Source organism: Serinus canaria, chromosome 2 (assembly GCF_022539315.1).
Source record: "Serinus canaria isolate serCan28SL12 chromosome 2, serCan2020, whole genome shotgun sequence".
Lineage (NCBI taxonomy): Eukaryota > Metazoa > Chordata > Aves > Passeriformes > Fringillidae > Serinus > Serinus canaria.
In genome coordinates, this window is record NC_066315.1 from 44,457,992 (window position 1) to 44,484,606 (window position 26,615).

The following is a 26,615-nucleotide window of genomic DNA, read 5'->3' on the forward strand; positions in this document are numbered from 1 at the left end:
TTTGCTTGTTTTCCTTTTTGCTGGGGCTTGGTTTTGTTTTTAAGGTTAAACTCAATAAATGTTTTCAATGTGGAAGTTTTAATTAGATTTTAAAATAGACTGTAAGAAATATGAAGATTAAAGTATTACTCAAACAGTTCCCAGTTGTGTCTTGTAAGCCTAGGCTTTTCTGTTACAGTGCTTTAATTTGCTGAGCAAAAGTTTTCTGGGGAGTGATACTATTCCTTGTAAAGTCTGTGAGATTTTAGATTTTGTATTCAGTCTGAGATTTACGAAAGAAGTACTCATGAAGGCAATCATCTGAACAGCCTCATGTAAGTTATTTTAATTGAGGCCAGAAGTTATTTTAGGCTTAGAAGCTCTTTTGTGTGTTTTAAGGTAGTTTTAAGTGTAACTTGTTACATTTCCTCTAGAGGACTTGCCATTGTGTATTTCCAAAATGCATAATCTGGATCTACCACAGAAAGGACATTTGAGAATTGTTCATAAATATTTATAAACTGCTGTGATACTCCCAGATCAGAGGTGATTTAGTAATGTGATGAAAAATTATTTCCTAGGAAAACACACAGCACTCCTTAGAGGTTAATGGAGTATTGGAATGCAAACTGAGAATACCATAGAGAATGAAACCACATGAAAGTCTGAAGTTAAAATTGCTTCTGATTTTAAAACATATACACTTGAAATTACATCTTTGCCAACCTCAGATAATCAGAGGTGGTGGGGCTGCCCACTTATTCACAAATTTAGGGGTTAACTTCCCCTTTCTAATACATGGTCACAATCAGCACTGGCAGCTGTTCACAGGGACAATTTTCTTTACTGGTGGACCAGTTTGCATTTGTGGAAAAACATTATTGTTTTTTAAACAATTTCCAAAAGGGTTTTGATGAAGACCTGAAGGGAGAACTTGTTGTAAAAATGTTAATTACAGTTGTTGACTTGATGCTTAAGATACTAGGAGATCAAAGATGAAATTCCAGTTACCTTCATCATCTCATGTCTCAGAAGACTGTAGCCCTAGCATGCAGGTGTCTCTACTGGCTCCAGGAATTGCTTAAAAAGGTTTTATTTCCTTTTACTGTGCATCTTGTATTTTCCCTTTAAGTGTAGATACAGGAAAAAATTGCTTGGAAAAGCCCATCTTACTTCCCCATGGATGTGGCTCTCCTGTAGTGAACCTTCCATGCTTTTAGAAAGGTAGAGATGCCTTTGCACTCAAGTGCTTTTTGTAGAAAGAGCTGAGCAGATATCCCTATGCCTGAAGGGAAGGATGTGTCCCAGGGCATTTCATGCTCTGTCTTTGAGCTTCAACCCAAGTGTTACCTCAGCAAACCCTTTTATTTTCCTTGCCAGTGCACAGTGAGGTTTTGATGTAAGAACTGTAGGTGAAAGGACAGAGGAAAACCTTAGCACTCCATTGAAAATTTTGAGATTTATGCAAGTGTGGCATTGAAAAAAAACCATCTTGCCATTTGTTCCTCGCCATGTTTTAGCCAGTCTTTATTTTAACATATATTCTTGGTCATGCAAGTGAGGTTAATGAAGACTACATACAGTCCTTTGTTTCTTTGGCTTTGGCACTCTTCTTCTAAGCAGATCAGGGTAATTTTTTTTTAGAAGTAAATTTTTATAGCCTTTATTAAATACTCATTGTCGTCTTCATTAGTAGATTCAGAGTCAAGCCAGAACATTGTGATTTTTTTTTCAGCTGTATGGTGAGCATGTATCTTGTTGGAGGGATCTTGTCATCTTGATTCCACCTAAGCTTGTATACCATCAGCTTGGTTTTGCTGAAGTGTTGTGTTTTTGAAGATGAGTTTAATCTAAATTTCATGAATAGCCTAACTAAAACAGAAAGAATAAGCAGTGCCCTCCTTCTGTGTGTGTGTGTGTGTTTTTCTTGTTTGAAGAATGGTAATCAGATGATGGTAGGAAGGTAAATATCGTACTAAAAGAAACCCCAGCAAACTAAAAAAAACCCCCAAACTAAACCCAACCAACCACATCTCACATCATTATCTGCATAGAAAAAGAAATGTTTAGAAAATAAAACTGTTTTTTTCCCCCATGGTTCTTCTTGCAGTAGTACTTGGAGCACTTAATTGTATGCCTTAACAGTTTTCCTTAGAGGTCTGGTTTTCTTGAGCCAGAACCAGCTTAGATGCTTTACATAACCTCATCCACTTGCCACTCACCATGGATGAAGAGTCAGTAATAGTTACCTCTTGTACACTGTGTAGGAACTTTAGTGTGTTCATGGTTATTATATACATTGCTGGAGGCTCATAACAAAGATGTAAAGACTGTCTTACGTTTCTAAAGCTGTAATACAACATGAAGATGGACACCTCTATGATTGCCCAAATAATTGCATAAATCAAATGACACAAGTTAATACTGAGAGCTGAATTTACCAGAATTCAATTAAATGAGTAAAAGTCATGAGAAAATAAATTAGAACATATTTCATTAGTGAAACTTAATGGACCAAGCTCTAGTTCAAACTTTATAGTACCTTCAATTCACACATATTAACTACTACTTTTTTTCTTCCAACCTTATAGTGGTGACATCTAAATATAGGTAGTGACATCTAAATCTTTTCAGTCACTCGGGGAAATCCATTTAAAATTTACATGCTTAATTTTTTAAATGGTGCTTTAAAATAATTCCTGATTTCTTAGTTGTCTGTAAAAAACAGTTTTGAGCGTTACAGCAGAATATGTTCTCTGTTCATACACAATGGCAGGGATTGCACTGCAAGCAGTTTTATAAAATCTTAAGAAATGTCTAAACCTGATTAGTTAAACATGTTCCTTTGTGAGAGCAATGCTGAGGTTTGTCCTCAGCATCTCTTACTTTTCTAAATAATTTATCTTTTTCATTTACATTTGAATGGGGGGTGGTTGCTTTCAGTGCGTGGAACCTGCAAAATAATTCTGAAGTGAATCCTTCAAGTTGTAGGAGGGAAGTTTAGATGGGATTGTAGAAGCAATTCCATCACTGAAAGGTTTGTCAAACATTTGAACAGGTTGCCCAGGGAAGTGGTTGAGTTGCCATTCCTGAAGGTATTTAAAAGATGTGCAGGTGTGACACTTAGGGACATGGTTTAATGGTGGACTGGGCAGTGGTGGTTTAATGGCTGGACTCAGTGTAAAAGGTGTTGTCCAGCCAAAAAGATTCAAATGTTTTATTTTCTGATGTTTATGGTAGCAACTTTCTTTTTGTGCCGGTGATCTCCATGGGCTTGTGAAAACTGTGAGTGCTTTCAATTTATTTTTCTATTTTTTTATCTTTTTCTGGTTTCAGATATTCCTGATAGTCTTTCATATCCAGGACCCAGTGTATAATGGGGAGAAAACTGGACCTTTCTGGCTTGACTGATGAAGAAGCAGAGCATGTGCTCCAGGTGGTTCAGCGAGATTTCAGCCTTCGTAAGAAAGAAGAGGAAAGGCTGAGGTAAGGATAAAAACAGGATTAAAAATATTGGTGTATTTTAATTATTACAAACTGGCTTTGAAGGAAACCAGAGAACATAGCATTTTTGTGGTGTTCTTTGCATTAATTATCATTCCTGTCACAGAGGCAAGAAATGTTCAAACTCCTCCACATGAATTCAATTACTGAGTAGTAATTAATTTTTGCATTCAGTCTATCCTAGATTAAACCACAGAAATGGTCTCTAAATCACCTGTGTATATCTCCTGGGTAGAGGCTAAGTAGCGTTTGTTGCAACAAAAGCAGAAGTTTATGTTAAGAGAATTTTTTCCCTGCTGTAGTCAGTTCCGTCTTTTTATTCAGAAACTTTGTCTACATGCAGACATCTGAAAGTGAAGAAGTTCAACCCATCTCTTTCCCCCGAAGCAGTCAGTGGGATGTGTTATCCATTGTATTGAGATAACTTATATTTGCTTTCAGTAGTCTGTGTACAAAATGATGGCAAACAGAAATAATCCATAAGAAAACAGGAATTTGTTGGCAAGGTCACCGAGGAAATTTGATATGTGACAAGGGGACTACAGATAGAGACCTGAATTGGTAGATGCAGTGTTTTTCTTTCTAGTTTCAACAATATTTCCTTGAATTATTATGCCTGATTTTTTTATTTCCTTCTTTGAACACATAATTATTTATTATCCTTCAGAATGCTCTGAAGTCTCTATCTACGGTTGACAAATGCACGTTCTCTTTCTGTGCCACTTTTATCTCGGGCATCATCTGTTTCATTTAGTATCAAGCTGAAGTCAACAGAGCAGGAAGATGACTGAACTCAACAGAAAACCAGGCATATATACCTTGTGCAATTGAAACTCTCTCACCTGGAACATTAGGAGCAAGAAATGTGTCTTGCAGCACAGGCGTACTTCAATTTTAGCATGCTGTGCAAGTTCTTGCTTGGGTTGGTAGTGCAAGCTTGCTCCAGGGAGAAAAAAACTGCATGAGGGTGTGAGGATTGCATACAGAATTTTTTTTTTTTGACTGTTTGTTCTACCATAGGTTGTTCTGATTGCTCTGGTAATGTTTCACAGCACAGCCAAGAGATTCTAGAAACAGCTTAAAGAGGGTGAGTGTGTGAGCTCTCCCTGGCTTTTTGTGCCATGACTGGTTGTATCTTACTGGAGCAAGCATACCACATCTGGGAAGTGCTGGGGCATCTTGCCTGTTCTATACAATAGATTTACAGTGGGAGGAGGAGGGACAAGGATGAAAGGCATGCTCACAGAAAATTGACTGGAAAGCCTAGATAGAGAAAATTTTTGCTGGTCTTTGTGTTTTTTTATTGTGCTACTGAAGTTTTTCATGACACTTAATTTCACAAGTAGAAAGCTGGTGTGAGAAGACAGCTAAAACACTGGGAAGGTAGGTATATTTCAAGTATATATGACTTTTGTCTTCTTGAAAAGTTATGCCTTTTGCCAGTATTAAAGTCTGTTAACGAGCTGCTGTATAATGAGCTGTAGTGACAAAGCATAAGTTCTGAAATTCAGCTGTTATTTAAAATATGAATTTAAGTAGTTTCAATGACAAAAATTGCCAGTGAAGTTCAAAGCTTACTTCTGACTTAAAATCTATGACCTTTTTTATTTTTCCTTTTTTAAAATCAGGCTACTCGGGTTGGTTTTTGTTGTTTCGTTTGCAGCACATCTTTTTGTCTTACTATGTGATTGAAAATATATTAGAAAGTTACATGATCTTGCTGTAGATTAGATTTTTCAACCTGTAAGAAAAGAGATTAGAATTCCTTTGATGTTCTTGGCCCTATTGTCTTTGTATTTAGAATGTTATCAACTGGCAAAATTTACCATGTAGTTTCACTTTAGAAGTGAAACTCTTTAAGGTTCTGTAATCTTTTCTAAGATAAAAAAGCTGGCATATATATATTTGTATATTATATGTTAGACTTTTAGACTTCTTTTAACAAATTCAAAACGAAGCTATACCTAAAGGTGTGGTTTTGAATTTCTTTTATAGGTTTTCTGTATAATTCTTCATATCATTGTGTTATTTTTGGGTGCATTTCCCCACCAAGATTTAAGTAGCTCTTTCACATACGTCTCTCTGTATTTTTCCTACTGGTAACAATTATTTCTAAAGATCAAGAAATGCTTAAATTAATATAGGATAGATTTCCACTGTACCAGGAGGGTAATGAAAGCTAAAAAAATATGAGTGGTTGATAACTTCAATTTTGCTTTTCTAATGGCAGCTGAACAATTAACTAGCATACTGCAAGAAATGAAGTTCATCTTTACTTCTAATAAATGTTTTTAAGGTGGTAGAGTGACAAATGTTTTAGAGCTAACATTCCAATGTTTTTTATAATATTGCTGGTTTTACATGTTACCTAATTTTTTCATATTCTGTAAACAAAATGACATAATGTAAAGAGAAAGGCCATACTGGTGATCTGCATTTTCTGCTGCAAACCTGTTTTGAATTTCTCTGCAGTAAGGATTTTTTGCAGTGGTTCTCTAATTTAAGTCTTTCTCACAGCTATATCTCCCGCTGTTATCAGACAGTTTGGTCTTGTATATTTTGTGAAAAATTAGTTGGCTACAGCTGGTGAGATAACAACAAGATAAACATGTGTACATGTTTAGTGAGTAGAGTGGTTGGTTTGTTATGCCTTACTGCTTCGTATCATTTTAGTTTCTTTTTTTGCTACGGCTTTCAACCTGATATGAGATTATTAATACTTATTGTTCTTTGTCACTTGTTCACCCATTATCTTTCTGGTTTGATTATGTGTTTATTGTGGTCTTTGGCAGTAGTGTTATGTTTTTATTTACCCCATGTAAGTGTAGTCACCCCGAGACATTGTGGCTAAAATTATAACACAGACTTGCCAATGGATGGGCTGAGTTTACTGTGAATCATTTGAAGTAGACAACAAGGCAGATCTGGTGTAACTAGGAAGGTGATTGGTTTGAATTTCTTGGTGTGTATGCTCAGGACAACCTTGTGTACATCCCTTCTGCCACTGAAGCTCTGCAGGCTGTCTCTGGGCTCCTGGGACACTAAGAATCATAGATGACTTTTTGAGGAAGTTGACTGGACGTGCTAATGACTTGTTTCCTCATGTACAGATTTATTAATCTTGCATGCAGCTGCAGAATGTCAGCAATGGAAAAGACTCAACTGTGTTGAGCATTAAACATCTAATATTTTGCTGTGCATAACATCTTTGTCGTCCGCAGTTCAGGAAGGACTGTGTCCTCTTTTTTAAAAATATTTATTTTTTTGAAAGAAATGACAGAGGAGAGCTAATAAGAGCTTCCAAGCCCAAATGCTTGTGTGTGAGGTAGGCCTTCATACATAAACAGATGTGTAAAAATGTTTGCTGTCTTTTATTTCTTGCTTGCCTATTCAGTTTTCAAAACTGTCTAAATATGCCACTGTTTATTCTTATCCATTGTGGGCAAAATCAAGTCCCCCTTTGGTTTTGTTTACAGTTCCAGCTGTATAAACACAGATGTCCTTTTGTTTTAGGTCAGGAATGCTGAGAAGTCAAGGTGTTTTAAATAAGTGAAATTATAATTTCACAGAAAATAATTGATGGCTCACCTTATTGTGGTAGATGTTCCTGATCTGTTATGTTTTAGCCATGTGGAGAGGTTAAAAATGGCTGTTCTGGTTCTAACATTCAGAGTGGGTGCAAAGGGAGGCAGATTAGAAGGGCAGAAGGGTTCAGGCATAGGAAGGGCTCAGTGCTGATCAGCTGTAAAGAGAGCAGACTGCAAACCGAGCAGATGCTATACCTGTCAGCAGCTACTTTACCTTAGGAGGCCATGGTTGGAGTGACTTAAGCTGTCTTTCAGTAATCATTGGCTAAGAAGAGTTTCCATCACCACAGTGAATGCTGGATCAGCCATTGGCACGCTGGTATTTTAGTGGTAAAACTTGCACTGGGCAGGGTTGAAAGGTGCTTCTTTGCAGGCAGAGTGGTTCTCTTTTGTTTGAACCACTGCTGTTAATCACCTGAGAAAATGTCTTTACAAAGAAAAACTACAGACCTTCCGGTGCCACATGGCTATGTGATCATAACACTTTAACAACTTAATATACTTATGTGGGGTTTGCTGGAACTGCACAAGGGAAGTGTTGAGAACTGACTGTTGCCCACAGGCAGAAACATCTCCATGTCTTGCTTGATGTTGTGTCTTTTGTAGCTGGGTTGCTGAATATCAACTTTGCTACCTTTATTTATACAGTCACATTTTCAGTTGCAGTAAAGACAAATGCAGTGATTTGTGATCAGTTTTCCAGAATTGTTTTATTTGCAGAAAAAAATCAGATGTGTGTGCTCACAGGAGGGCCCTCTCTACTCTGCTTGTTCTAATTACCTTTTTAGCCAAAGAATGAGAAAGGGATTAGCACAGAGCCTTGTGTAGAACATTGGTTTAAATGGCTTTTGCCTACTTTATTCTTTTTGCTCCTTTTGCAGCATATCCTATTGTAACATGAATAGGCCTGTGAAGAGGCTTCTGAAGAAACATACTTGACAAAACCCAAAACCAGTTTGATACTTTCTTGTCAAGCTACAGTAGACTTCAGTGTATTTACAGTATGTGTCATGGGTCTTGTAGTGGATAAAATATTGAACTCCTTCCAAAGCTTGTTAATCAAAATATTGCTGGTGTGAGTCATATCAAACTGGCAAAATGCCAGGACAGACATTTGGGTAGCTATCTGTTGATTCTACATATCAGTCCTTGTTCCTCCTTCCTGTGGCAGGCTTGTTCCAAATACCTTAAAACAAACAGAAACCAAGCAAAAAACTCCCCCTGTCTGTCTTCCCTCTTCTCCTTTCCTCCAAGCAACCATTTTATAGCTGTTTTCCTAGTGAGGAAAGAACAGGGGATTGGTCACACTGTGTCAAGCTTCAGAGTTCCAGGTGAACTTGTTGATCAGCACCTTAATTGCTTGAAGTGATTTCATAAAGTAAGCCTTCCTGCCCTTCACTCTGATGAACAGTGTGGGGGAAGCCCAATATGTTGATTTTTTTTTTTTTTTTTTTTTTTTTTTTTACTTGAGCAGGTAGTTACTGTTCTGCTTCCTGGGTTGTCCTGACAGATATGTTCTCTTCCTGTGATAAAAGGTCTGAGAACAGTTTGCTCCTCTGAGAAAGTTGCTCTTTGTGATTCTCATGTTAAAACAGCTGCACGCTTCTCCAATGTAAAGTTCTGCTGAGCTGTCATGAGTTTAGCACTCATATGCCTAAAATTATTTTTGGGTGCAAGGAATGATTCATCAGAATCATAGCTGCTGAATAAATACATTATTTTGCTAGCGCCTTGATTTATAAAACAAGATTAAAACATATGTAGGGCACTACAGCTCTTTCCTGGAAGTAAGGGTTTATTAACAAGATTAAAAGCAAGACATCTTTTTTTTTTTTTTATAGCTTATCACCAATTTTGTTACATAATGTTCCAAGATGCAGACCTGTTTTCTAGCTCACACAGCCTGTCAGGACTAAGAGTTGTCAGTAACTGCATCTATATACTAGATGCTTAACACTGTTACTGTGTTGCCCTCTCTCAACAGCTGTGTTTAATATTTTAACAGCTATCCCTCAGGTCAGGATAAGTTGCTTATCCAAAAATGGCTACTAAGATGAATTCTGCATGAATTCATGAAAGTCATAGCTAATGGTAGCTTTTGCTGCAGTCAGTAAGGGTGCACTTCAAAATGCATTTAGAAACTGTTAGTTGCTGCTAATTTCAGGAAATATTGTCCCAAGTGTGCTGCTTGCAATGGAATAATGCCATGTTTGGGGTTAGACAAGGAAAGAGGTGTCTCAGCAATGATGCAAGGTCTTACCTTGTGCAGGTGCAGCAGCATTTTGAGTCCTTTCTGTGGTTTGCCCAGAACTCCCTGCTTTAACACCACATGGTGCAAAGGTGGTAGGTTCTGCTGACTCTGGTGTTGATCTCAGCCTCACCTGTAATTGGAGAAAGTAACTGCAGCTGACAAGACAGTAGGATCTAGTTTGTGCTTCACAGGAGAGAAACCAGGGCACTGGGAAGAATCTGGCCTTTGAAGCAGAGAACTAAACAAAGAATCTGTTCAAGTTATAGATTTGGGCCCAGTTTTTCTCCTGCCTAATGGAGGAAAAAAATGCCAGGGTGCTGCCAAAGAGCAGCTTATGCTTAGTTACCTCTAAAACTAGTTCTGTGCATCTTGCTTGTGACTATCATGGGAACCATGAAGTTTCTTGCTATCTGAATGGCATGTAGATGCTATAGGAGAAGCACAGATGGAACTTCTCAACAAATTCTTTCTGCCAAGTGTTTGAATATAGGCAATGCCAGATGTGAGTTTTCCCTTTTTCAAAATATATTTACAAATGCACTTTCAGCTGAGAGGAAATTCTGGTGAACCAAGTATCATCTCTCATGTTTCTTCATGCTTACGAAAAGGTGCAAAAAGAAAGTATAATATTAGGGAATATTCGAGAAACTGGTATGGAAAGAAATGGCTCCAGCTCACATTTTTAATATTGGACAGGCCATAGGAGATGTAGCTGAAGTACATCCCACGTTCAGTGTGCCATGCTTGCAGAAACTGTGGCTAAGTATTTAAAGAAAGCAGCATGATGTTGCAGAGGTGTTATAAAACTTATTGCAGGATTTTTTGGTGTAATGTGGTCTTCATTGTGGGTTATGACTAATCAAATTATTGGCTACAGTTTAGCTAAAAAGAGTGAGTGTTCCTAGTGATAATGAGCAGCTATAATGTAAAATCAATATTTAATCTCCGATGTCTCGTGTATGAAAAGTGAAAAGTCTGAGCTGTTAAACGTGACTTGTTGTAGTAATCTTCTCTCACCTGACTGGCCCTGCAGTGCAGGCAAGGGATGTTCTCTTGCATATGAACTCCTGTCTTTACAGTTTAGTGTATCTAAAGTGTTGGTTTATCTCTTTGCATGTTATTATAGCAGTACAATTGGTCGTACTTTCAAGTTGTGGCAGAACATGTAAATAAACATGAGAAGAATGGCTGCATAATGTATTTTATTCAGGATTTATTCTTCATATTAGATTTTAGAGAAAAGGGATACTCTGAGTGCATTTCCATATAATGTTCAGTAACTTGTAAGTAGTGCCAAGTGTTATAGTTTTGAGGTGTTGTATTTGAAATGTTGTATTTAAAATGTGGGTTGGGTTTTAGTTTTGGGGTTTATTTATGCCAGAAGGGATAGGTTTTACTGTAAGTTTCTACTGCAACATGCCATAGGCCTGCCCTTGTTTGCGCTAATCTGGGTGGATTTGTCTTCATTATACTCATCTTTGGTTCTCAAGAAAATAAGAAATACTTCTCATTATTATGAGGTTAGCTTATTATCAGTCTGAGCTATGACTTTTCATTTAGATGTGAAATTTGACTTGTAATCCTTTTTTTCAGAAATATGCATTATGGAATTGTAAAAGTATGCTTTTGAGAAAGTATTCACTGATGTTTATGAAAGTAAAAGAATTTTGCTTCTACCTACAATATAGTAATCATTCTTAAAGAAATATTATAATATTTCAGAGACAGGACATTTAAGGAAATTAATATTGACTTAAATTTGCTGATGTTTTTATTTCAAGTATTGTTGGTGAATCAAGGGATAGTATTTGCTTTGCTTCCTTCCAGCATTTCCATGCTCTGTGTTCTTCATAGACAATGAAATTTTTTTGGTCATTTTTTTGTGGCCAGTTCCTGTGACCCCAGTTTGGAGTAAAGCCAAGAACAGCTGTAAGAAGCAGCACAGGGAGGTGACAGAGTGAAAAAGAGCTGCTGTGCTGTTCAGTTGCCCTTGCCTCTGAGCACTGACTGTGGAGCTCTATCCCACTGTCCATGCTTTTTGTTATAAAAAGGTGCATTTTGAATACTTCTTAATACTTCCTTTCTGAAGCCTATGAAGAACTGAGAGCATTTTGGAATCCACATGACAAATCTTCTGGATTTAGATAAATTTTCTGGGTGTGGAAGGAGCCCTTTGGGGATGTAAGGCTGCTGTGCTAAAGCAAATTGGGTGTTTTGTTCACTGTGCTGAAGCTTAAGGGAGTATGTCACGAGATCTACCTCAGCCTATTGAACCAGCTAAGGTGAACATTAATAAATTGCTTTGTGTGTTAGTATTCACCTAGCATCTCATCCTGCAGGTTCTCTAGTACTCTTGTCTTCTGCAGCTTCCTACTCAAAGCTGTGCCAGAGGAATAAGCTGTGCTAAAGGGGATGTGGTTCTTAGAAATCCATCCTGAGTCTAAGAATCTCTGTCTTTGGATGGAAGGAGAACTACTTTATAAATCACTTGTGCCAGGTTCTTCACTGCTATACCTCATTCCAAAGTGAACTATGGCAAACTACATACTTTCCAGAAATGTCACCGTGTGTTGGTTAAGAGAAGTTCAATTTTTAGTGTTTATAATAATGCTCTGTGTTTATGGTGAGTTCCAAAGATTACCAGTCAACTTCTGTGAGGAATGGAGGTGACTGAGTTAAAGTGTATGTTAGAGATCAGTGATCTCTGTTTCCAAAATGCCAAAATTTTCAGAATTTTCAGCCAAATTTTTCTAAATGAAATTGTTGAAAATTTTCAGCTAAAGGAAAGAGGGATATGCATGTGTGGGAGAATACCACAGATGTCAAAACACTTTGTCAACACTTCCAAAGTGTAGCTTCAGAAATATCTTTGGAGATACTTTTTAACTGTAACACATTCGGCTACTTGTTGGTTCATATTTGAAATAAAAGGGATTTGCTTTTGTTACTTTCGTGAAAAAAATTTAAAAAAAGAGTGGTATTAGTAGAAATTAATAAGTAAAGTTTTGCATTTATAATATTTTAGACATACAAAAATTGTCAGGTGTATCTCAGCTGAGGTTATTACTCAACTTAATATGCCACAAAGTTTTTGCTGCAATGGGTGTTGCCTAAGTATATAATCCTACCCTATGATAAATACAAGATAATTATGATTTACCCTTGAGGGGTACAGTAAGGAGCTTCATGTTTGCCTAAGGGAAGGAGCTAACATATGGGCAGTTACTGCAGTCATACTTTTTGCTGTAATTTAACTTGGGGTAAGTTGTTAATGTACTGTTGCCTTTATTTACAGTTGGTATGTATTTGGCTCTGTGCCTGAGGCAAGAGCAAGTCTTTGAACTACCCACCAGAGTTGTTTTTTATTGGAATGAATTATAACTGCTCTATATATTTGCTTATGCATCTTTTCCTTTATTGATGTAATAATTTGCTTTTCCTTCTAGTTATGACTTAAGGTTCTCTTGAAAGCAGTTGAACTCAAACATACTTTTTAAAGCTTTTTCCTCTATGGTACTTATTTTATCCATTCTGCTATCCTAACTTCATAAAAGAAAATAAAAAATATCTCTATAAAGATGGTTTACAACAGAATTAGTATACTAGAGCATCATAGTAAGTCTTCATTAATGCTGTTCTTCAGTGCATTAGGAAGATGCAACCCTAATGCTGGTTTATGGCAAATTACATGTGGTTCTTGGTACAGTTTGGGTTACAATTTGGCTAGTAAATATTGCAAGATTTAGACTGCAAAGGATATGGTGTTTCTGCTGCACATTCAGCTTGAAAGGATATTCTAAATTTATCTTGGTTTTGTGAGGCACATTGGAAATGAAGGGAGCACAGAAGTCAGTGTTTGCATCTCAATCGAACAAAGTCTAAATCAGGAAGTAATTAAAAAAGATGTCTGATGGAGGTGGCAGGGATTTCATAATTTTTTTTTCTGCTGTACAGAACACTTTGATTGAGATTTAACAAAACAATCTTTAATTAATCTCTCTTGACTACTGTGTAGCATTTGTCAGTGGGGGTGGCTGATTACGTGCTGGTGGCATCTCTCTCCTTTATCCCTCTTCAGTTTTCATCCGTGCATGATGGACTTTATGGTTTTTCTCAGCATAGTGCTAGGAGGGAGGGGACCATTGTATTTTGGTAGAAGATCTGTCATTAAAGGGGGGAAGCTCATTAGCGCTGCCACGGTTGTTCTGTGGTTTTTATAGTTATTGAACCTGCAGGAAGTGTTGAGTTATTTGCTTCTGTTTTAATTTTGTGGGGTTTTTTCCTCCTTTGCTTTCTTATTTAAGAATAAAAATAAACTTGTGTTCTTCCAGAAGAATGTTGAACATATGATCAATTTTAAAGGCTTTTTTGGAGCTGCATGTAGGCTGTCAGTTATACTGGAGATAATCCTGTGGTAATCCTTCTACAATACTGGTCTCACAAAAGAATGAACCTGTCTTTTCAATTGATGTTCCTTCAGTTGATAGCAAGATGTCACCTGTGACTGTCTTTTGAAAACTTCATTTTATTGGATTGTGGACTAATATGAAAGTAGTCACATACTTGTATGGCAGGTATGGAATATCTCTTGTTAGATAGGGGACTGTAATCTAAATACTGTCATTAGCAAAGAAATCTGCTCCATGCCATGTTTGGAGTTTCTATATGCCTCATAGATTTTGCCTGTTGTTATTTCACTGTTAGACTATTACGGGCAGCCAATTTTAGTGCTTAAAAAGGGAATGTGAATTTGTGTTTCATGTACAATTAATTGGTTATCTAGATAAAAAGTAATTTTGTTGTAAATCAATTGAAATTATAATGAATTTGTATTTATTTTGCTTTCATATTTTATGCACCATGGTTCTTGAGAACAATTTTTCAGTGCTAACATGAAACCTAGTTAGCTAGTGTGATCTGTGAACTGATAGATTTGTTCTATGGTAAGTGATGAATCTGTGTAAAATTGGGTTTCTTCAGGTTCAAGAAGGAGCTATTAAACAGTTTATATATCAGTCCAGGACTGGTGAATTTTCTGTGTCTCAGCAAGCAAAGTATACAGTAGCCGGAGCACTGTTTTGTTTTCTGCCACCTGGACTTTCAATTTCTTTCCCCCATGAGCTTTACTGTTCTATTATTATTATAAAATACTAATAATATTGTCTATTTACTAGTTTTCTACTAGTATAGTATATAATAAAACACTAATCAGTACAACCACACTAGCAAAGTGTGCCTTCAGATTGCCAAAGCAGGTGAGAAATCAGAGGAAGACAGCCTCTGAAATCAGAAGTTTATAACAAGTCAAACATGTACATTCATGTTTGCCGTTAACACAGGCTGGACTTGCAACTCTCCAGAGATGCAAACTTGTGATTTGGAAAACTAGCTTAGCACTTAGGAAGTAGCCCAGTTTCAGAAAGGCTGGACAGAGATTGAATTAATTTTATTTGTTTGCAATTGTCTTAAGCACAGAGTCTTTTGGATGGCACTTCTGTCAGCAAACTGTAAATGAGGGTTTTCCTGACATAGATTGCATCAGCTCCCTGTAAGTACCTGCTTGAAGGAGCTTTCAGTGTTTTACAGTGGGTCTCAGGAGGAATAGCCTTTAAATTCTTTACATTTGCCAAATTTTAGTTCAGTTTCAGGCTGGTATTCTTATATTTTTGTATTCTGAATAAAAATGAGGACAGAACCACAAGTATTAGTAATACAAGTGAGGGTAATTTTTCTTTCTAGTCAAACAAAATATTATTCTAGGCCTTAGTAGAGTCTGTGATCCCCAGAAAGTGTTTTTCTGGTCGACAGTTCTCTCAAACTTCATTTCTGTAATCAATCGATGAAGCAGTTCCAGGCACTTTAATGCAAGTCATTTCTGCCCTCGGGTAATGTAAAAATATGCAACATTCCATTAATCAGCTTAGGACTCAGTTTCATAAAAGGAAGGACAGTAACTCCACTGTCACAGAAATTAACTTTTTGCACTTTTCAGGAGTGCACTGCTTTGACCTACATTTCTCTGGCTAAGTTGATAGCTTTGGCACTTTTTATGATAACACGGACTATTTTTCAAAATTTTCACCAGTCTCATGTTTACAGTAGCTGAGTTAAGTAAGGTAGCTTTCAGTATGGCTCCTGCTAGGAATAGCAAGTGAGACTGTTGAGATTCAGCAGTTAAGTGGTTTTGTATGCTATTGAAGAGGAAATTCCTGACAACAGGAAAGTCCTGTAGAGGACTCCACATTAAAATGTTCTTTTAAGCAAATAGTCCTGGCCATACAACATCTACTTTGAATGAATTACAGCAGAGGATAATGTTGCAAGAGGAGAAGATGATATCATCACTTTGAGCAGAAATTATGATCTTAAATACATATGTTATGTTGGAATTGAAAGCACTGCTGCTTTAGCATCAATTATTGACATTAGCATTAATTACAATTAATGCCCTGAGTAAATCAGCAGTACATAATTGTAGTGTATATGAACAGGTAAGTATTTTTAAAACTGCTGTGATGCTTTTTTCATTCAGCATAAAAATCTTCAGATACTGATGTTTGCTGCAGAATAGCAATATCAGAAATTTGCAGAGCATTCCAGTCATGTATTTGATGTCTCCACATTTAACTTGCTTAATATGGCGGCATTTTCCTTTGATTAGTTTGCTTCATCATTTTACACTTTGTAATGGTGATTTGGGTTGTCTAAGACAAGGGATATTAGGAAGGAGACAGAAGAAGAAAGAATATCTTTGAAGTCACTGTTATCTGGTGAAATCTGATGTTCTCTTTCTCTGCTTATTTTCTCTCGATTTGGCTGCCTCTATTGTGGCTTATGAGTTCAGCTCAGTTGGCTTTGCATGGATTAAACTCCTCTTCAGTACTATGGATTTCTTTCTTCACTCAAACAAATACTTGAGTATTAGACAACAGCAATTAGCATGGAGGATGTAAAGTCAAGACCTAGTCTTTTTTTTTCTGAATAATAAAAACCAAACCATGAGGCACTACAACTCCAAGATACATATGTGTTTAAGTCTCTGCATTTTTTTGTAGTTGCCTAATGTAGCAAAACTTGAGACCAAAACAGCTTACTGTAGATGGTAATGGATATTAGGCTTCATGAAGCAGTCAGAAATTGGGTGGCAGAAATAGCAAACACTGTATCTTTTTATATGCTGCACATTTTGAAAAAACAAACATTCTCCACTGTGATATCTGTGGTGAGAAAGTCTGTCAGTGCTGATTAGATCTGTTGATACATGTTATATGGATCTTCTCTCTTTTTGAACTCCTCATTTGTTTCCTGGTATTCTGCTGCTTTGCAAAGCTTTAAGTTGTGCTGTGTGTTCATTTTTACCTACATGGCTTGTGGGCTACTATTTACTACCTCATGTTGATCACACAGGATGTGCTTCCTAGAAAAACATTTAGGTTTGCTTTAATAGATAAGCAAATGTTGAGAAGATGGCACATATTGCCACAGTTTTAAAGATTGAGACAGAAAATACATTTCTATGGCCATAATAAACCACTCAGTGGTATTTATTGCAGAACCTTTTAGTTGTATATTACTCTCTCTGTTATCAATGTCAGAAAAGGCAATGAAAATAGTACATTTAAACAAAGCATGTGCATAGTCCTGAGGATGGGTTGTTTAAAAGTGGATGTTGCTTCCTGGCAGGAATCATTTGTCAGGGTGTCCGTTTTCCCTCCACCTTATGAGAAATCTGGTGAAATTACCCAGGAAACTGACTGGAAGGAAAGCCTCATGCAGAAGGAGTTGTGCAGAGAGCAGCTGTCATTAAAAGCTGAAAAGCCTGTTTCCTGGGTACTAGAAGCCAGATTCCATTGGCATTGGGGTGATCCTGGCTGTTGGTTTAAAGCACTGGGGGTGTAGGAACTTTCTTCTTGTGTTGGGAAAGTCTCAAATGGCACTGGGGTTTTGTCATGCGTCCTTAGTATCCTGCCTCGTCCTTGGCTCATGAAGTGTGTGGCAGGGGGAAAAAATGCACTGATGTCACTGAAGTGAGTGTCTGTGTGTGCATACAGAGGGGATTTGGGGTGTAGTCTGGAAACCCTTCTGTGTGATGCCAGAATGGACTCACAAATCTGTCCTACCTTGGGGAAGAGAGGAAAGCTTCACAGAGTTTGGCTGACTGATTTAGTAAGGTGCAGCAAGGTGTGCTCATATGCGACTTAATGAAACCCTTTAATGTACATCTACCTCAAAAAACTTGAATGTAAAAAGTCTTATTTGAAGTTCCATATTCACTGTTTCTTGGTATTCTTTTATCAAATGCATTCTCTATCCCCTTGATACTAACTGCAAATTTGACAGCTGCTGCAAAAGTTGATCTGAGTTCTTTAAATTTGATTCCTTGATGTCCTTTTAAAATCCCTGAAGCATTGGTGAGATGGAAGTATTGCTTGTGCAGCCTTTTCATCACCAGTAGGGTTGCATGACTGTGAGTAATTAGATTTTTTTGTAGAATATTGCACAAGAAGTAATAAAGCCATCTGTGTTTTCAATTTAGCAATGTTATGTCTTCAGGGCTTCTGAGGAATAAGGAGTTATATACTGATTTTCATCAAACAAGTATGACTACTCGCTGGGACAGAGTCTGCAGTATAAAAAAAATAAGAGAGGTGTGTTTCAATTCAAGTTAATATTTCTGGAACCATTATCTCACAAAGCCACCCCTGAGACAGCAGCACTTCAAGAGTTAAAATTTTAGACATATTGAGCCTTTTGTTTAAGACCTGTTATTTACAGTTGTCCTAATAAATATTTTTAGTTTCCATGGGTCAGATGCAAATGAAGTACCATTTCTGTGTCTGTTAGCTAAAATGAACCTATCATATGAAAGGCTTTAGCTTTCATTACAGACCTGAATCTTCAATAGCTAGAGAACTGGGATTGTGTCTTTCATCTATCCATTTACAATTGTCACTTCAGTGTTAATTACTATGAACTAAATTTCACATGAAAGACAATTTTAGCTGATTGCAAACACACATATTGTGAATTATATTCATGTTTACCATACCTCAGCTGGTTTCCACTAGCATTGGCAGATAATCTGTGATTAACTTTTGTAGCTAAAAGTGCATAGGGTATTAAAATGGTTAACACTGAAGTAGGCTTTTAAGGTCTTTGCCCAATGTTTGTCTTGTGCAAGAAACAAAATCCATATAACATTGCAAATTGTAGTATACATACATCAAATGGAATTTTATTTAAATTTTTAATTTTTTAAAATCTCATCACAAAGATTTGGTAAGACTCTTCCAGGTGATACAACTGCATTTTCCTCTGTTTCCTCCTTTGGACAAATGCAGTGTTCATGTCTTCAGTCTACTGTACCTTTTTGCTAATGAATGACAGATTTGTTTATTATTTAGTTACTGAACACAGCAGTGGAGTGTAGGCATTGTGTTGATATCTGGCACTGAGGCAGTTTTTCAACATTCTGTGTAGCTGTTATTCTTGTTATATGTATCTATAGGAATAGTTAGCTATCTAGGGGATAATACTGTAAAAACTTTATTTCTCATCTGAAGGGAATTTTAGATGGCTGAAGCCTATATTGTCACCAGGAAATGGCTGTTTGAAGAAGTTTATCTGCTTATATAAAATAAATGGTTCCAAACTCAGTCGATGGAGGTTAAAATACTGTCACTGCTTTGAAACAGGACAGGCATTCACTTGAATGTTCTTGAAGCCTTGCCATAGGCCAGTTTTCCATCTTGACAGAAAGAGAAGAGGGACTAATCTTCTGGGTCAAGACACTCTTCCAGGGACAAATCAAAGCTCTGTTCACTCACTTGCATCTTCCTGTACTTCTTTCCATCTGGTCTGGTGTTGTTTCATTAACTCTGAGATGAGGAGAGTGGAAGATTGTAGACAATTAAGGTAAATGGTTCCTGATAATGAAGAGGTGGGAGAGCCTGCTTGTCTCTCATTTGTCTCTGCTTACTGGTAGGAGGTTAAGAACACTTGCATAAGAGGGGTCTTTGTTGCATTTACTGTCACGTTCTCTGCTCTCCTTTGAAAACTTTTCTCATTCCCTACAGATCAGTGCATCTCCCTGCATCCCCTGCAGATGGTTGCATTGACTGGGAGGTGTGCCTTGTAGTTGTTAAGCCTATCAGCATGTTTTGTTCGTGCCTTTTGCTGCAGGAGTGAATATCTGTTCTGGGCACTAAAGAGAGATCAGTGCAGCAGGACTGGGTCCTACTAAGCACAACTATGGTCTCAGGGCTATAAGGGGCATATTCCCTGATAAATTCCTGCAGGGCTTATTAGCTCCCAGGCAGTACAAAAAGGACTGAATTGTTTCTGGTGTCAAACAGAATTGTTGTGTTCTTGACTGTGCTCCAGCATGGATGCAGTCCTAGAAAAAAATCTGTGAACGTGCCTACATGAAAGAACCTTGTAACAGAGACCCTTGCAACTGCTTTTGTGTAAATGATGTTTCACTGAACTGTGTGTAAGGGAGAACATAAATCACCTCAGTATTGTCAAACCAGGTATTAAAAATACAACCCACCCTACACTAAATAGTTTTCCAAAGACCTCTGGTTAAAGGAGGTGAGAGTTACTAATTTTTCTTTTTGTGTCCAAAGGATAGTATTTTCTACTCTGTGTGGAAAAAAACCCCTAAAACATTTTCTGTTCCTAGGGAGAAAGAACTTTGCTTTTCAGGAGTTTTTCTGTAATCTTTTACTTGAGGAGACTGAGAAAAATACAATGTCAGTTTCTCATTTGTATGTGCCTCATCTTGTTCAATAAGAACTTGAAATGTGTTGCAGTGTTAAATAATCTATTCCTGACCTAAGAAAAGTGAACTTGGCTCTTTTGAATGTAAACATTAAAACATGGGTATGTTTTAAAAAATGGTTATTATTGTAAGCAGTATACACAGACTCTTATTGCTTGCTTTCACTTAATTAGCTTGATGTCAACTATAAGTTGCTCATTCAGGTGGAAGAATGGACCTTTACAATGTATCAGAAAAGTCTTTCAGTTTGAAAGACTTCAGAACTGAAGTTGTGCAGTGATAATTGGTTCCAATATATTTAGCTGCCAAGTGTGTTAGAGTGGCCTTTTTTGAACTGTGAGTCACGCATCCCTGGCAGGATAAATGCAAGATCTTTGGGGGTTATTTAAGTTCTATAAATTCCCCTGTAATCAATTTGATGGTACTTGAGGGACCATAGATGACAGAGGCATGGGTCAAAGGGAGTTCAGAAAGGTTTCTTTGTTTTGGGGAAATAAGCTTAATCTGAGTTGAGTGGGCTCTTTGTTTTTCCCTCATCCCCTGCAAATGATTTTAAACCAGACTTCTGATAGAGCCTTTTAAAGTATTATGGGAAAGTTTTGTAGTTACTGGAATAAAGTATTTCACAAGACAAATGCATCCTTCACACCTCTGGCATGTTGGTGCAATTGCTCTTTTCTCCATGAAATGTTTCTGATTGCTGTTCCAGCAGCACTGTTTTGACCTCATCTCTCTCAGCTGATCTCACTGCAAAGCTCTTTGAAAATGTCACATTCATGCTGTATGTCTAATTCTTACCTGTTTCTGGTTAATCTGTGTGTACTGCCAGCCTCTCTTCTTGCAGGCTTGCAGCTTTTCTTTCCTGAGCATTTGAGCAAGAGTCAAGAAGTGAAAGAGGGTTGAACTTGTCCAGGGAGTGAGGAGTGCTTCTCTCACTGTAGCCAAAGGGCAGCTCTAGTACAGTGTAAATAGTGGTGCATTTAATCTGAAATTACCTCTGCTAGTAGCTGCTATGTTTATTACACCAGTTCAGAATTGGTCTCAACTTTACTCTGCCTCAGGGGAATGTGGGGCAAAGGAGCTGGTTTGCTTTGTGGATCTTTGATCCTGCTCTGAAACTGGCAGCCCTGTCTGGTTCTGAACTCTGCTGCTTCTTGGAGGTGTCCAGTCTGGCTACTGACCCTTGATAAAGGAGTTTGAAACCAGACGGGATCAATGTAGATAGAGGAGAGGCTGGTAGGCAGTTTAAGCACCCTGGGAAATAAACCTGATCCTCATCTGGTAGACTTGCAGGTTTAGCTGAGCACGTTCTCGACCTGAGGAAACCAATGGTGATCTGTGGGTACAAAGACTGTAGCTGGGCAGAGACCTTTACATAGCAAGGGATTAGCTGGGTTCAGTGGCCTGGGCTCCTGCCTCAGTTGTCCTGAGAGTGTGTTGGGGTTTTCTTTATCTTCTTGAATTTGAGTTAGGACTTTGGCATTTCTTGAAATAAGCTTATGTATCTGATTTAACAAGGTTTTGTTCTTGCTCTTTGTAGTATTAATAAAACCAAAGGTTTAATCTTGAAGACACAAGCTCTATGGAACCATGCACCCATGGAGATTTGTCAGCTTTAATCCTGTATGTGACCTTCTCAGTAGAGCATAAGAGGACCATTGTTGCTGTCTTGGCTTGTACTCTTTACACATTGTAGCAATGGGACCAGTGATTTAAACTTCAGATTTTTCCTTTATGTATTAAAGAATTCTGTCAATAAACTATAAACTCTATTTTTTATTTTAATTAGGTAATATATAAATAAGTTTTTTTTTGCTTGCATCACTTCCCCCCCAAATTAAGGCTATTCAGTTAATAAAATAAAGAAATGTTGGAACAGGGGATACTTGGCAGAAAGAGAGTTTGTCAAGCCAGGAAAGTGTCTTTGAGGGAATGGACAAAGCAGGACAAATAAGTTTTCCTGTGTCAGGCTGGAGTAGAGGATGCAAAGCAAGTCAGATTAGTGTTGCATACAGATTTTAGTGTGTGTAACTTTGACACATTAACATCAGTGCTAACAACTAGAAGAGTTGGGACAAAAAAGTTGTGGTAATGATCATATAAAGTGTGAAGGTTTTTTTGTGGGGTTTTAGGAGAGAATGGGGAAGTCATAAGACTAGCTTCAACCTGAATATAATTTTATGATGTCTGTTTTGCTGTCCACTTTAGTTTCATTCTGTTTTGCTATCATGATGAGTTCTTACTCATCTCATTCAAGAATTTGTGTATTTAATACTACTTTTTTCACTTTAAGCCTTTCCTTCATCAACATTCTGTCTTGTTTTCTAACTCTTAAAAATGCTAAAAGATATGTAGAATCACATCCTTTACACTTTGTCATCGAAAAAGTCTAAAATTATAAGAGGCTGTATCTTCTGGGGAGCATTTAATGCATAGACACTCCTGATCTGAATGAGACTTTTGTCAGACTTTTCACAGGTGGAGCTGGTCATTGCATTGAATCTGTTCTTTTTTATCTATTAATTGTGATGTTAATTTCAAAAATGAAGTGGAATGTGTCTATAAAGAAAATATTTTCAAGCTTCATGTTATATGTGCTTCCGTTTAATATCGTGTTATTATGCTTTTCATCATCTTACTAAGAATTTAAGTTGGTTGCTGGCATACTGACAGCTTCATTCCCAACTGGTTTTCAGCATCTTTTGCTCCAAAGTATTGATAAAATATTAGTGTTTTCAGAGGTGCCTTATCTTTGATGTTTGACAGCCTCCACCCTCAGCTAATAGCATTGAAGTGCCTTGTTCTCTGGGCCAGGCACATCATGCTTTACTAATGCCTGTAAACCTCAAGCATACACATCCTGCTCTGAGAAAAGATATATTTCAAGTGACAGGTTGTCTATAAGTATATGTGTTCTTCTTTTAAAGTCTGCTTGGGACAGGTTTTCTGCAAAGCTGCTGACCTTGGCATGAATACATCTATAAAACTTGATTTTAGAATACAGTGCTGGAGTAGCAGCTGTTGTTGAAAAACAGATGGAGGACTTGAGGTTTTGATTTTTGTCATTGCCTTCCACTAAATTTCAAACCTTTAATTTTTAATGTTTGGGAAACACTTTAAAGTGTGGCAAAATCTATCAAAATAATTTGTTATCTTTCTAGTAAACTGAAGTGTGTGCTGTAGTAATTCACAGCAGGCATAGTTGCAGCAGTTGATTTGATGGACATTTAACCTTCTACCCATCCAGTAGAAGTATTACCTGACCTTTTTTTAAAATCTCAGTCTCATAACGTGAAGGCCACAGGAATAATGAATGTGGTTTTTATCTGTGTTTCCTCAACAATTTGTTGTCAGCTTGTGAAGCCCCTTATGAAGGTGCAACAACATCCCAATTTGTGCTGTGTTCCAGTGCAGTTGCTTTGGTTGAAACTGCCACCCATCTGTGCACTGAGGGGGCTAAATTTCCTATTGTTTGTCTCAAATTACAGCATCCCTGATTTCTTGAGGTAGTGGTAGGAATTTGCCTAGGTGAAGTTCATTTGAGTACAGTGTCCTGCAAAATCTCTCTTCCCTTGTGTGCTGGACCAGCTGTGGCAATAATGCCTGCACTACTCCCAGCACATGAAGGGTGCCTTTGACAGCAGAAGCACACTGTGGTGGTTGGTGCTCCTTCTCAGCAAGGGGGGCTGTAGAAGAATGCTATCTTTTCTTAATACATGGCAGTTAATGGCTGTCTTTCTGACTGAAAGTATTGGGAAGCAGGTATGGTAAGTAAAACTGTGTTCTTTTCCCCCCATCCTAGAGGTAGTTTTGTAGTGAGTAGATATTCTTTGATCTGTTTGAAGCTGGTGTGTATTAGTCATAAAGGCTAGATTGGTTTTAATAAAGATAATTCTCTTCAGATAACATACTAAAAAATACTCATCTATTTAGTTCAGGTTCTTTGTGTTCCTGGGGCACCGGTCATGAACAATAGCTCAGATATGGTAGGTTTTTTCTTTGTGTTAAATTAAAAGGTCCGGATTTCTTTTTAATTTTATGTTTTAACTAGACTCCTTTCATAATTAAAAATGTCTTTTGTCCCTTCTCCTTCTGTGTGTTGGCAAACATCCACAAAGTTAAATGCAAGCAGCATGAAGTAGCTAGCAAGCTTGAGATTCCAAATTTCTTTCTCACCTACTTTTGGGACACATTTAGTTCAGGCTCAAGCTACATTTTAAACAAATGACTTTTGGGAAAATTTCTCTTGTAAGGAAAGCTGATTGATATATATATATATATATATATATATACACACACACACACACATATATATATATATATATGGTCTATAGTAGTTTTATCAGCCTTCTGATACTGGTGGCTTCTGACTACAGCATGGGAGATAAGGGTAGCTTCATACTGGAAGGAAGTACCTTATTGAAGAGTCAAAAATACCCTGAAGGTCATCAAGACTCTGTATAAGGGGCAGATTTCAGGAGTATCTTGAAGCTCTTGCATGAGATAGTGTAATTAAAAGCTGACTCCTAATGTAGAATTAATTGATGACCCATTCTGTCTGAATTAATATATTTTCTGACACTTGTTAAACCATGCAAGCATGGCATCCTGTGGTGCTACTTTTTTCAGTAGAATGCTCATTTGTTTTTAATTGGAAGTAAAAATAAATTTCATTGTCTGGAAGAATTTTCTCGTCATGCATTAGGCTCAGTAAATGAAGTCAGGGATGCTTCCTAGTACTGTCTCATTAAGAGACTGTATCAGAGAACTGCTAAGTGTCCCTAGCTCTGATTCTCTGTCTGAGAACTGAAAGCACAATGCCTGCCCAGCAGATGAGGTATATGACCCCACCTCGGTTAGGAGATGCCTCCTGTAATGTTACCTTGTTCAGGAAGGTTGCAAAATTGTAGGAGTTGCATCTAGTCTGTGGTTTTAGAAATGTTTTGGGTTTTTTTTCCCCCCAAATCTTGGGCATTGTAATCAGAGGGCATTTGTAGAATAGCATATCCTCTGCTTAGAGTTGTATAATAGAGCCTATGAGCTGGAACATAAGCAAGAAGTTTTGGGTAGTCAAACCAAATTAACAATTCATTTCATGTGTGGCCTAGAACTGCTGGTGGGGCTGTTCCAAAAGTTTTGATTGAATGCCTTGGGGCATGAGGGAACATGTTTTCATGTATTTGTTTCCAGATTTTTTATTCTATCAATGATTATTAATTGATGACTTTAAATTTACAATGGGAAAAAGCCAGTGATATTTAAACTGGCATGCTGTAGATGTGTATTTCCATTCAGATGCACTTTAACATGAAAATTGATGGATTGGAGTTACTGTATTAGGTGATGCATTATAGTAGTCTGTTAAAGGTTTGTCTGTGTTCTATGCTTGTCCAGCTCAGGGTCTCATTTTGGAAACAACATGGTCTTTGTTTAATCTTTGATGGATGTCTCTTCTTGTTCTCTATTTCTGCCATGGGTAGCATTTGTCCCGTGATAATTTCATGCTTGATTGATATTGCTTTATTAATTGACCTTGCCAGAGGCTTATTCAACACTGTGATTTATATTTAATATCAAAGCATAGTAAGAAAGTGGAAATTTTTTCGCTTATTACTGCTAAAAGTAATTCTTGAACATAATTTCATCCATCTTAATTAAAGTATTGATCTACTAGTAATACTTACTCAGAATTTTGCCTATCCATACATATTGAGCCACCTTCTAAAGAGTGCTTCATTGATGAGACCTACAGCTCAGCATTTAGTAAGATTGCTGAGGTTTAAACACCATGTGGAATTTACAGTGCAGTTTATTATGAAAATGATAAATTGTCATGCTTCTTTCATTCTTAGCTGCTGTTCACAAAATCATAGCATGGTTGGAAGGGACCTCTGGAGGTCCTCTTGTCCAACACCCCTACTGAAGAAGGACCACCAAGAGCCAGTTTTCCAGGGCCATCTTCAGGTGACTTCTAAATTTCTTCACCGAGAACTCCACATCATCCCTGGACAACCTGTGCTGGTGCTCTCTTTCTCATGGAGATGACTGCTGTTTCCTGATGTTCAGGGGTAACTTCCTGGGTTTCAGTTTGTACCCTTCATCTTTGATCTTGTCACTGGGAGCCGCTGAAAAAAGCCTGGCTCTGTCTTCTTTGTGCCCTCCTTTCAAGTATTTATGAAAAACTGATGAGATGCCCCATTGATCTTTCCCTTCTCTAGGCTGAGCAGAACCAGTTCTCCTTATAGGAGAGGTGCTGTAGTCCCTAAATAGTCGTAGTGGGCCTTCGCTGTACTCCTCAGGATGTCCATCTCTCACTTGTACTGGAAACCCAGAACTGTTTCTTATGGGTATCATAAATACCCCATCTGTTTCAAGGTTTGATGTCCACATTGTTTAAATGGTAGCTAATAGACGACATGATTTACCTCTAGCAATGACTCAGTCTCCCATAGAACTTTTTTTTCCATCAAGAGAGGGGAATAGCAGCCAGTCCCATTAGTGTCAGCAGGAT

At 37.5% G+C, this 26,615-nt stretch overlaps 1 protein-coding gene across 1 annotated transcript in view; it reads left to right on the forward strand.

Annotated features, from left to right (window-relative positions):
• MYRIP (myosin VIIA and Rab interacting protein) overlaps window positions 1-26,615 on the forward strand; it is a 207,946-nt gene that overhangs the window by 10,373 nt on the left and 170,958 nt on the right. Inside the window, exon 2 of the mRNA XM_030234365.2 lies at window positions 3,316-3,465. Coding sequence (XP_030090225.1) covers window positions 3,356-3,465 — 110 coding nt within the window. The 5' untranslated portion in view covers window positions 3,316-3,355. The remainder of the gene's footprint in view (window positions 1-3,315; window positions 3,466-26,615) is intronic.